This window comes from Sminthopsis crassicaudata, chromosome 2 (assembly GCF_048593235.1).
Source record: "Sminthopsis crassicaudata isolate SCR6 chromosome 2, ASM4859323v1, whole genome shotgun sequence".
Classification (NCBI taxonomy): domain Eukaryota; kingdom Metazoa; phylum Chordata; class Mammalia; order Dasyuromorphia; family Dasyuridae; genus Sminthopsis; species Sminthopsis crassicaudata.
This window is the reverse complement of record NC_133618.1, coordinates 192,699,608-192,713,354: the sequence shown is the minus strand read 5'-3', so window position 1 is coordinate 192,713,354 and position 13,747 is coordinate 192,699,608. Positions and strand designations below refer to the sequence as shown.

Genomic DNA, 13,747 nt, shown 5'->3' with positions numbered 1-13,747 from the left:
AAATTAAAAGGAGAAATCAATAAAATTGAAATTAAAAAAACTATTGAATTAATAAATAAAACCAAGAGTTGGTTTTATGAAAAAGCCAATAAAATAGATAAACCTTTGGTAAATTTGATCAAAAAAAAGAAAGAGGAAAATCAAATTGATAGTCTTACAAATGAAAAGGGGGATCTTTCCACCAATGAAGAGGAAATTAGAGAAATAATAAGGAGTTACTTTGCCCAACTTTATGCCAATAAATTTGATAACTTAAGTGAAATGGATGACTTCCTCCAAAAATATAGGCTCCCTAGATTAACAGAGGAGGAGATAAATTGCTTAAATAGTCCCATTTCAGAAAAAGAAATAGAACAAGCTATTAATCAACTCCCCAGGAAAAAATCCCCAGGGCCAGATGGATTCACATGTGAATTCTACCAAACATTTAAAGAACAATTAGCCCCAATGTTATATAAATTATTTGAAAAAATAGGGGATGAAGGAGTCCTACCAAATTCCTTTTATGACACAGACATGGTACTGATACCTAAACCTGGTAGATCGAAAACTGAGAAAGAAAATTATAGACCAATCTCCTTAATGAATATTGATGCTAAAATCTTAAATAAGATATTAGCAAAAAGACTTCAGAAAATCATCTCCAAGATAATACACTATGATCAAGTAGGATTTATTCCAGGAATGCAGGGCTGGTTTAATATTAGGAAAACTATTAATATAATTGACCATATTAATAATCAAATTAATAAGAACCATATGATCATCTCAATAGATGCAGAAAAAGCATTTGACAAAATCCAACATCCATTCCTACTAAAAACTCTTGAGAGTATAGGAATAAATGGATTATTCCTTAGAATAATCAGGAGTATATATTTAAGACCGTCAGTAAGCATAATATGCAATAGAAATAAACTGCAACCTTTCCCAGTAAGATCAGGAGTGAAACAAGGTTGCCCACTATCACCATTACTATTCAATATAGTACTAGAAACGCTAGCCTCGGCAATAAGAGCCGAGAAAGAGATTCAAGGAATTAGAGTAGGAAATGAGGAAATTAAACTATCACTTTTTGCAGATGACATGATGGTATACTTAGAGAACCCCAAAGACTCTGCTAAAAAGCTACTAGAAATAATTCAAAATTTCAGCAAAGTGGCAGGATACAAAATAAATCCACATAAATCCTCGGCATTTTTATATATCACTAACAAAATGCAACAGCAAGAGATACAAAGAGAAATTCCATTCCAAACAAATGTTGATAGTATAAAATATTTGGGAATCCATCTACCAAAGAAAAGTCAGGAATTATATGAGAAAAATTACAAAACACTTGCCACAAAAATAAAATCAGATTTAAATAATTGGAAAGACATTCAGTGCTCTTGGATAGGCCGAGCGAATATAATAAAGATGACAATACTCCCCAAACTAATCTATTTATTTAGTGCTATACCAATCAGACTCCCAAGAAACTATTTTAATGACCTAGAAAAAATAACAACAAAATTCATATGGAAGAATAAAAGGTCAAGAATTGCAAGGGAACTAATGAAAAAAAACTCAGAGGAAGGTGGTCTAAGTGTACCTGATCTAAAGCTATATTATATAGCAGCAGTCACCAAAACCATTTGGTATTGGCTAAGAAATAGACCGGTAGATCAGTGGAACAGATTAGATACAAAGGACAAAAAAGGGTACATCTATAGCAATCTAATCTTTGACAAACCCAAAGATTCCAACATTAGGGATAAAAATTCATTATTCGGAAAAAACTGTTGGGAAAACTGGAAATTAGTATGGCAGAAATTAGATATGGATCCACACTTAACACCATATACCAAGATAAGATCAAAATGGGTCCATGATTTAGGCATAAAGAGGGAGATAATAAATAGATTAGAGGAACAGAGGATAATCTACCTCTCAGACTTGTGGAGGAGGAAGGAATTTATGACCAGAGGAGAACTAGAGATCATTATTGATCACAAAATAGAAGATTTTGATTACATCAAACTAAAAAGTTTCTGTACAAATAATACTAATGCAAACAAGATTAGAAGGGAAGTAACAAATTGGGAAAATATTTTTAAAAAGAAAGGTTCTGACAAAGGTCTCATTTCCAAAATATATAGAGAACTGACCATAATTTATAAGAAACCAAACCATTCTCCAATTGATAAATGGTCAAAGGATATGAACAGACAATTCTCAGAGGAAGAAATTGAAACTATATCCACTCACATGAAAGAGTGTTCCAAATCACTACTGATCAGAGAAATGCAAATTAAGACCACTCTGAGATACCACTACACACCTGTCAGATTGGCTAAGATGACAGGAACAAATAATGACAAATGTTGGAGGGGATGTGGGGAAATTGGGACACTGATACATTGCTGGTGGAGTTGTGAAAGAATCCAGCCATTCTGGAGAGCAATCTGGAATTATGCCCAAAAAGTTATCAAACTGTGCATACCCTTTGACCCAGCAGCGCTACTACTGGGATTATATCCCAAAGAAATACTAAAGAGCGGAAAGAGACATATATGTGCCAAAATGTTTGTGGCAGCTCTTTTTGTTGTAGCTAGAAACTGGAAGATGAATGGATGTCCATCAGTTGGAGAATGGTTGGGTAAATTGTGGTATATGAAGGTTATGGAATATTATTGCTCTGTAAGAAATGACCAGCAGGAGGAATACAGAGAGGCCTGGAGAGACTTAGGTCAACTGATGCTGAGTGAAACGAGCAGAACCAGAAGATCACTGTATACTTCAACAACAATACTGTATGAGGATGTATTCTGATGGAAGTGGAAATCTTCAACATAAAGAAGATCCAACTCACTTCCAGTTGATCAATGATGGACAGAAATAACTATACCCAGAGAAGGAACACTGGGAAGCGAATGTAAATTGTTAGCACTAATATATGTCTGCCCAGGTTGCATGTACCTTCGGATTCTAATGTTTATTGTGCAACAAGAAAATGATATTCACACACATGTATTGTACTTAGACTATATTGTAACACATATAAAATGTATGGTATTGCCTGTCGTCGGGGGGAGGGAATAGAGGGAGGGGGGGCAATTTGGAAAAATGAATACAAGGGATAATATTATAAAATATATATATAATAAAAAAAAAAATAAAAAAAAAAAAAAAAACTTTTTTATGTAGCTTCTCTGATAAAAGCTTCATTTTTCAAATTTGTAGGAATTTATAAAAATAAGCTATTCATTAATTGAGAAATGGTCCAACAGAATTGAAGAGACAGTTATCAAAAGAAATCAAAAATACCTATAGTGATATAATAAAATGCTTTAAATCTTCAATGATTAAAGAAGTGCAAGTTGAAACAATTCTCAGATACCACAACTATCAGATTGGCTAATATGAAAGGGAATAAAAATAATAAATGAGGGAGGGGATGTCTAAAAATTGAAGTACCAGTGCACTGTTGGTGAAGCTGTGAACTGGTCTAACTTTTCTGGAGAAAAATTTGGACTATGCTTAAAGGGTTATAAATCTGTGCATACTATTTCACCCAGTAGTACCAGTATATACTGTCTATAGCTCAGAAAGATCAAAGAAAAGTAAAAGGAAATATGTATGTATGTATGACATATATATGTATATATGCTGACCCAAACCACTGTAACATAGTAACAGCAATATTGTAGTGTTAATCAACTATGAAAGATTCAGCTATTCTAATTGTTACAATTATCCACTACAATTCTGATGGATTCATGATGAAAAATGCTATCTACCTCTGAGAATAAATCAAAGTATGGTCTTCTCACTTTATTATTCTTACTTTTTTTTGTGAAATGGCTCATATGTTTTGCATGATTTCACATGTAGAATTGATATTATATTCCTGGTCTCAGTAGACTGTGTTTATATGTATATATGTCCATAATTATATATATATATATATATACATATATATGTAGTTATATGCACATATGTGTACATATGTATATATATATATACTTATATACATTATATATGTATATATATGCATTAGCTAAATTAAATAATGCATTTAAAATTTTAAAAAGAAATTAAAATGACAATATTACAAAAATAGTTTTGACTTTACAGTTCCCCTCAATGGATCTCAGATATCCATTAGGGTCTCTAGAGAACACTTAAAGAATTCCAGTTAAGGAAGTTCTCTAATTTTATAGATAATAAAACTAAAGCACCTAAGTGCATATTTCTAGGTCTAGAAGGGATTTCTGAAAGCTTAATCCTAATTTCTTACTTTATGGATTGATCATTTAAAAATATTCCCTGCCTAGGTAGAAAGAGGTCCTGTTAAGTGGTCTACATCTATCAATACAGTTCAGCAACTGTATTACTACTTAAGAGTTTTGAAGAGTAGTCTAAAACCCTAAAAGGTTAGATAGCTGCCAAGGTTAGTTGTATTATAGACAAGGCTAAATATTTCAGACTGCAACATTTGCTTTCAATGTATTGTCAATCTATTTTATAATCCACAGAAAAGTAAACTGAGCTTGCAAAGCACCAAAATGCCAAGATATTTTCCAGATGAGATCTTGTCAAGCTTTCATCTCTAGTATGTAGCTAGGAAATAAACTTTTTGAATCTTAGTGAAAGACTTTATATTTTCCTCTAATTAATAGCCTCTTATTCAGTTGGAACAAATGTTTTCCCATAAAGTAATATTTATATTATTTAGTGAATTTGTTGTTCTTTTTCAGTTTGAGTCATATACAAATTTTATAAGCATGTAATTTGATCCTTACTAGTTTTGTGAGCTTAGATAATTCAATTTAATTTTCCTGAATCTCACTTTTTTCATTTGTAAAATGAGAAGGAGTTCCTCTTAGCTTTAGAAATCTGAAGGTATGTGTTTCAAATGAAAAGGCTGTGCATTGCCTCTAATGTCTTTTTCAATCATAAATGTATGAATTTATGACTGATACTTCTGTACAAGTCATTGAAAAAATGCTATCATTCTTATGTTTGTTGAAATTAAGTTTGCATTTTCCTAAATAATGTCTAGCACATATTTCCCTATCTTTTTTATGCGGATAATGAGAGTTTTTCAAATGCCAAAATCAGGGCCAACTATATTGACAGTATTTCTTTGCTTCATCAGCATAATAAGACTGTGAATAAAAGAATATGGCTATTCTGATATAAGCAGCTCTGTTGGTTGGAGCTACCCTACCCCACTTACTTAGCTAAAGAGAAACTATATTTTTCTATTCCAATTCAGCATATGGTTTCTCATATCATTCCATTTTTCTTTTTTTTATTCCAAGCCTTTTATTATGTTTCTCAATTTATATCCAGAAATTAAGTACCTTATATAAATGAGGAACTAAAAATATTTGTTTCACAAAATTGAGGAAAGGCAATAATCTTTGAAATGCTATTTTCAACTATTAATCAGTCAGGCAAATAGCTCACAAAAGCAGTGAAATGATTAAACATAACTAACTCTATTGATTAATTTTCTTCTGTAGAATTTAAATTCTATTAACCTGGAAAACTTTAGTCAGCGCTGCCTTTCAGAACAACCTATTGTTTTACACTTATCAACACTTGAAATAGCCAATAAAAATCCTGTGGTCAAATTTAATCACATTAAGTATGTATGAATTTCAAGAATCCTGATTATAAGGAATATTCTTTTTTTCCCCTAAAGTGAATTGCCCAACCTTTTACTGCATTCTAAGAAACTATTTATATGTTTCTTGTCTGAAGTCTGTTCTTATTATTTCTTTATGCCTGATTTGAACAATATCTGAACACTTCTACATTTCTTTCTATCCTTCTCCATTGGACATTGATGCCTATATCCTCAGAATCCAGTTCTATATTTTCCTGTCCATGCTGGCTTCTTGAATTTTTAGGATACAATTGACTAATGATTACTGAATTATCATATGTCTACAATATTTCATTGTCATTATTTTTTTATATTCTCAAATTCATTTCAGTCTTCCTAAACAAAACAGAAATGGCATAGACTATAAGAGAATCACCTTGTCCCATGAATATAAATAACTGTGTTTATATCTTCATTAGTTCTAAATCCCTGATATATATTATCCTGTCTGTTGTAAATCAGGTTGAGTTATTTTTAACTCCTTCTGAAAGAGAAATGCATATTATTTAATGCTATCAACAATAATGTTCCAAAAATGTAACTTTGGTTAGAAGCAGTAATAAAGGTAATAGTTTATTATTATTATAATCTATATAGCAGCAACTAATTATGTGACATTTAATTTTTTGCAAAACTCTTTCATTATATCATCTTAATTTAGTTACAATGAGGCAGGACAATATCATAAAACAAGTATGAAAACATCTAAATGCTTTTCTTCATGAATGTATAAAAATTATGAAGAAAAAAATTCAAATACTGATTTATGGAAAATAATTTGAACTAAAAATATATTACTGCACTTTTCTCCCAGTAAACACATACAATTATTCTAAAAATAATCTAAATTCTATTATCAGCTTCCTTTGATGTCTCTCTAATCATAATATCACAAATGACTATTACTAAAATAATCCTCTCCTTCCCTCCCTCATTCTTGAATGTTGTAGGAATTAAATTATTTCTTTAGTAAATCCATAGCAGATTGTATTTACTGTTTCTCCTTCAGATTATTTTATGGGTTAATTCTTTAGGGAAGGTGGGCTTCTTTAATGCTATTTGAAAAAAAAAGGAGCTTTGTAGGAGAAATTGGACCAGTTGCTTAGGGTGCATCTGAGTAAGAGTCATCAAAAGGAACTATATAAAAGAAAATTAAATTCAGTCTGGCTCCCTAGGGGATTCTGCCAGGAACAGAAAATGAGAATCTAACCTTTAGGAACAAAATAATATGCAAGATATGTATATAGTGGGATAATGACTATTGGGGTGAGATTTACTGTCCATATAATGATGAGTCCTCAGAAGAACTGAACAATAAATTAATTATTGGTCCTTTTGACATTAGCTAATGCATCTATGAAGGATCTTTCATTATTATATTCTTACTGCTTTCTCACATATTCTTTTAATTCTGTTAATGTTATCATATTGTTTTTCAGTGTGTCACCTGGAAATTTCAGTTAATAAAATGTATTGGTATATATTCTTTCAGTTTAAAAATATGTATATAGTGCTCATCATTTAGGAGATTAGGTGTATTAAACAATATGACTAGTAAATAAAAGTAGATATACAAAGGAGACCTGTTCCTCAAGTGAATGAGGAAATAGAAATATTCAAAGAGGAGATAGAAAAGTTGGGAAGTCATCTAAAATTTTGAAAAGGCTGACCAAGGCAAAGAAATGATACTCCTTTTTAAAATTTAATGACAAAAATTGTGACCAACAAAAGTCACTTTTTTTTTTATTTCTTGCCATGTCTTATACTTATGCAAATAAAATTTCTATATACATATCCAATATGAACAAAAACATGTCAGGATGCATTGTATCATTGAAACTCCCCTGTGTTTACTTCTCTTGCCATAGATGGGTCTTGCTTAATACAAATAGCTCTATTACAAGATTTTTTTGTGCAAATTAATTTATATGATGGCTTAAATAAATTTTATCACGTCTATTATTTTTTATTCACAATTATCTTTTGACATTTTGATGACTGCTAGTCACTTATTCATTACTAATTTTTAATCACTGAAATTTTAAAAAAATATTCATAATAGGAGAACTGAACCAGCATGTGTTTTATGCATCATCTAAGGTTTTTGGAATCAATTTAAATATAAGGCAAAATAATAAAATTTTAACACAAGATTAAAAAAAAACAACAACTAAATGCCATATGCTACATTTCTCAAATTTTAAAGTATTACAAGTTTAAAAAGAGAAGTGAAAGGCATTAGAGTTCAGAGTCAGAGTCAAGTTTCTTCTTTTATACATACAGTGAAACTGGAGGCTAGGGGGAATATAAAATCTTCCCCAAGTGAACCCAATTAGTAATTATTTTTCAAAAACTATAACAGTGTATAATATAATTTTTGGTAGGGAGGAATTCTTTTACCTGCTTGATCTTTGAATATTTTTGAGATGACGACAGGTACCTTGTGTTCAGCACCTCCCTGGAAAACACATTGATCAAAATGAAATAGTAATTCACATTGTGTGCTGTTCATACACATAATTTAAGAAGGTAATAGGAAATGGAAAAATATACATATATACCTTAATACTTAGGCCCAAGCCCCCGACAGGTTGTCTGCGAAGTGTAACAGTTCTGTGCTTTAAAAAATTGTAGAAAAATAAATTTAGTTTAAAATACATTAGAAGATGGATAAATAAAATGTATGTGAAGATTATAATGACCATATATGTACAGAAACTTTTAAGGTAATCAAAATAGTGGCATATAATTATATGGGAATGTGTCACCTAGAAAAAAAAATTCAAACAATTTTCTTTAACCTTTCTGCAACATTCAGCCTGTCACAGAATCTCTTTTTTCCCTATTGCCAAACATCTTGAAATAGTTATCATTATCTACTTTCTAATCATCTACTTACTCCTCCAAACTTTACAATTCAATTGCACTTACTGTAACTGTTGTAAACTGTTCTCCATAAGGCCACTGATGATTCAATTGCCAACTGCAATAGACTTTTTTTTTGGTAGTCTTCATCTTTGTGTTTTTTAGATCTATGTAGCTTGGGAGACTGCTGGTCCCATATTCTAATGAATACTCTCTGTTATCTTAGATTCTATAAACCCCCCTAGAAATCTGATGTTTCTAGCTTTTCCTTCTCTGTTCACTTTGTTGAATTCTTATTTCAAAGCAAAATCAATAACATAAGTATTCTGTCCTTAGCCATTTTCTCTTCTCTCTCTACATAAGGAATTCATCACACTTTTGTAACATAAGAGATGCTTATGGTTTCAAACTCTCAAAATATTTTTAAGTACATAAAATAAATACAATTTTATTGCCTTTGAAATTTATAAGACAATATACAGGATTACAAAGGAAATCAATTATTTATCAAATATTTTGAAAAAGCACATGACAAACTGAGTTATCACCTTGTAATCCTAACAATATAAGTTCATACCACTTTAAGAATGTTTACTCTACAAAAAAACTAACAATTAAATTTAAAAAATTCTTGTACCTAGTGTTAATAGTTTTACTTTTTCTTCTATCCTGATCACAGTAATGATGCTTTCTCACTATTTTACTCCTGCTTCTAATATGTTTTTACCTTTACTCCTTTATAAATTTTTAATGCTCTATTATCAGCCTTCAAAAGAGATAAATAAAGGGCAACTAAGCGGTGCAGTGGATAGAGCACCAACCCTAAATTCAGGAGGATCTGATTTCACTTAACTCCAATTGCTTCATCAAAAAAAAAAAAAAAAAAAACATATAAAAGAGATAAAGTCATTAAAATGTTTACAAAATATGAAGAAATGAAATATGAATAAAGATATGAGGCTTTCCTATGAAATAAGTTCAAGCATTTTATTTCTTGGAATTATTGTTACAGAATGTAGTTATTCAGTCAACTCTTTTACTTCCTACTTCTTGGCAGGTGAGATTGTTAATTAAGGAAGCTGTGGGTTGATGAAGTATTCTACATTTTAACTAAATCTGAAAATTATTGATAGCATTCTCTCAATGAAGCTGTATTTTAAACTATGAACTGTAGAAAGCAATAGTTATCAATTTCATAATAATAAATTTTTCTACAAAAGATAATATGAGGAAGTGGCTATATAGTCTTAGGTAAAACAAAACTAAAAACCAAAAACATGCCATCAATCTGTGATTACCTACTAGTAATTAAATTTATAGGCAGTATGTGTAAAAGTGTATCAGTTGTTCTCTTGGCCTAGTGATCTCTAGAACATCTATATACATCTATATCTGTGTGTGTGTGTGTGTGTGTGTGTGTGTGTGTGTGTGTGTGTGTGTGTGTGTAAAATATTTCTTCAATGCCAGGAGTCTATAAGGAATTGTGCTTGATGATGGAATTACAAAGCCAAAAATGCCAATGGTTCCTGCCCTCATAGAGCTAACATTCAGAAAGGGGAGTTGACATCTACACATACAAGTACATACAAAATAAATACAAGGTAATATTTTTTTGGGGGGGGGCACAGTTGAGGTGAACAGTACCTAAGTTCTCATATAAATGGTCCTAGTTGAGCTGAGTTTTGAATAAAGCTAGGGATTCTCAGAGGCAGAGGTAGGGAAGAAGCACATAGGGAACAGGATGTGCAAAGGTATAGAAACAGGAGATGAGTCTAATCATAAACCAAGAAGGCCAGTATGGTTAATTTGAAGAGTATGTGAAGGGAGGAGTGTATAAAGCTAGAAAGGTAGATCTGATGTAAAGCAGAGAGGTTCTGGGGAACTGGAATTCACTAAGAGAATAATGTGGTTAGATTGTGATTTAGGAATATTTCTTTGGATTGGATTGGAGAAGGGAGATCTGAGGTAGTGAAATCAACTAGGAGGCTTCTACAATAGTATAAGTATGAGATGATATGGACCTGAACTTGAGTAGGAATCATATAAGGAGAAAGACTGAGATGGATATGACAGATATGGAAGCAGAATTAAAAAGTGTTGTCTACTAACTGGATACATAACGCAATGGAGAGTGACAGAGGAAGACATGACTGTGAAGGAGTGAACCTGAATGAATTTTCCTCCTACATTGAATTTTCCCCTTTACATTGGAATAAATTTACTTTTCTTGGATTTCCATCCCATGTATTTGTCTCTCCTACTTGGGGTCAAATGGAAGAAATACAATCCTTTTTGATTCTTATATTCCTTCAAAAACTATGATGTTTCATCTAAGTTTCTCTCTAAGTCTGTTCTTCTGCAAGCTAGTAAGTGTGGATTTAGAATGTCATAAGTTTTTTTCTGCAGGAGTGTGTTTCTCCAGCTAGGGAGTTTTATGCAGAGCCTTAGAAGGCCATTTGTTAAAAGAATTAGACACCGGACTCCTTATGTTGGGTTTCGCAACTTCCAACTTTTAGTCTCTGTGATTTGTATTTTTGAGAATTTACAATTGGTTCATTTCAATTCAAGGAAATATTTATTAAGCACAAAGAATCTTCCCAAAGTCCTATGGACCTTTTTCTGGGTCTTTCAACATTTTTTTAGAAAAAGTGTAACCTTTGTGCTTATCCATTTGTTATCCTTCTTTCTCATAGCAGGGGCAACCCACTACAGTTATTTGATGATTTTTAAAAATTCTAATCTTTGAATTATTGATAATAAGCAAGAGTATACTTATATTTATAATACATCTTTTGATTTATTCTTTGTAAATTTTGGTTTTATGAACATTATAGTGTTTTATGATTTACAGTTGAATAATATCACAGCAATGGTCTGTGTAGGCAGTAGGGTATAAACCTCTTATTGAAAATACTGAACAACTTTCGAAATTTAATCCAAGATGGAAACTATTAATTCACCAAGTGTTCTATAAGTGAATTCAATCAATAAATATGCTATATTAAATATACTCTAAGAAATATTGAATGAGATACAAAATACTGGTAAACATGCTTGGCTGTTAAAATTAGTAATATGAAAATAGAACTCCTTAGAAGATTCAGGCAGGGCTTCCTCTATAAACTAGACAATTTTAGGAAGAAGAGGAAAAGCATGTTCACTTTATTGGTCTTTGTTGTTTTTAGTTTTGCTTTATTATTGTTGTGCCATAGTTCTCTTTTAATGTCCTGACCCAGTTTCCCTAATTGTCCTATTCAGTTACTCTGCCTCAGGTTAAAACCATCCACATTTAATGTTAGGATAAAGGTCTTATATCTCAGACCTTAGGTTATACTTATTTCCTCCTAATGTTTGATGGGATAAAGGTCTTTATCCATTTTAGACATCATTAGAATATCAGGAGCCTCTCCAGTACCTCCCTCCAGTATGCCTGCCTCCATTATGTCATCCTCATTCTGGGTTCCTCCCCCCATTAGGTCATCCCTGTCCAGGTACCTCCCCCATTATGTCATTGTTCTTGTTACCCTATAAAAAAATGCTGTATCTGGTATTCAGTGCTGAATTCTTTGAGAAGATAGTCTCTTTCAGCCCTGGGACCAACCATAGATCCACTGGTCCCCATAAATCTCTCCACTTAATAAATTATGTATTGAATATTCTCTAATCTCTATCTCGCTCAATTTCTCTGGCATTATATCATCAATTACTGAAACTAGTTATTTTTTTCTTCTCTTTATTCACAGGCCTCATCTGAACTTAAAGGAATCTGAATATAATTAAGATTTGAAAATATAAAATTCAGAGAAAAAGAGTTTTTAGGGAATTAACTCCGGATCCTATACAAATTATCCAATAGTTCCACTGGAACTGAATCCAGTTTTTTTTGCTAGCTATCATTCAGTCAAAATCTACATTTTATGCACATATACCCATATGCCCACCTTATATTACTATAAACAGATATCATATCATTCCTTTATCTGTGGATTATAAATATTGTGAAGTGGAACTGGTTTTCAAATAGCTGATCACATCCTTATCCTCAAAATATCTTTTAACTGACAAAAAAGTGTCTTTGGTACACTTGTGAGATTTCTTATTTTGCAACTCAGTATATTAGTTCTCAATCTTTGAATTGACTCCTTACCTATCATATATTATTCTGTATATCTTATATCCACATATATATATATCCACATATATATATATATATATATATATATATATATCCACACACACACACACACATATATATATATATATATATATATATATATATATATATAAAACTTGGCCATAACAATATAGTCAAAATCTCTCACACAAGAAAAATAAAAACCAATGTTATTTCAAATTGACTACTGACAGAATGTATTGCTGAAAAAATTTAAGTATACAAATAAAAGTGGTTAATTTTGGGCTATTAGGCAGACTATCATTTTAAAGTATTATCTGAAGTATAAGAAACCCTACTGTTCATGGATTTCAGATAAAGCACTGAGTCCTTTCCCACTCCCATTTAATGACTGCTAAAGACTAACTTATATTTGCATATAAAAGTGGGAAAGAATATTCCTATCTGATTACCTAATTAAAGCTTTCTCTCTAACATAATCAGATCTCAAAGAAGGAATAGCTTTACTGAGTTAGTAGGGAAAACTACTCACTGAGGAAGGTTATTATTATTATTTTTTAATTCCCCCTTTATTGATTCTCTATCCTTACTCACCACAGCAAGAATTTTCTTCCTTCTTAAATCTTTCAACAGCAGCCCCTCCTTTCTTAGTTCAGGATTATACATCAGGCTTCACTGAAAAAAGTGAAGCTATTTGATTAGAACCTATAATCTCTTCTCATTTCTGGGCCCCTTGGTGTTAGTCCCCAATATCTCCTCATTTTTATTTATTTATTTATTTTTTTAAGATCTTAAAAAGAGATGGGTTTTCTCCTTGTCAAGGCTAATCACTCTCCTGATGGCTATTACCTATAGGTCATTTGTTTTCTGCTCTCTGATTTTTTTATTTTTTTATTTTTGATAAGGCAATTGGAGTTCAGTGACTTGTCTAGGGTCAGCTTGTAATTGTGAAATATGTGAAGTTGTATTTGAATTCAGATCCTCCTGACTTCAGGGCCAGTGCTCTTATCCACTGCACCACCTAGTTACCACACCCTTTCCACTTTTAATGAGTAAAGTGTTTGGCTCAGTGTTTTTTTCTTTCTGAT

At 31.5% G+C, this 13,747-nt stretch overlaps 1 protein-coding gene across 2 annotated transcripts in view; it reads right to left on the bottom strand.

The window, feature by feature from the left end:
* SNTG2 (syntrophin gamma 2) overlaps positions 1–13,747 on the bottom strand; it is a 671,931-nt gene that overhangs the window by 404,245 nt on the left and 253,939 nt on the right. The window contains exons 3-4 of one of the 2 annotated variants that reach the window (XM_074288004.1): positions 8,221–8,277; positions 8,060–8,117 (exon numbers count right to left, since the gene is read on the bottom strand). In XM_074288004.1, the coding sequence (XP_074144105.1) occupies positions 8,060–8,117; positions 8,221–8,277 (115 nt within the window). The remainder of the gene's footprint in view (positions 1–8,059; positions 8,118–8,220; positions 8,278–13,747) is intronic. The other variant, XM_074288005.1, reaches the window with a different exon arrangement.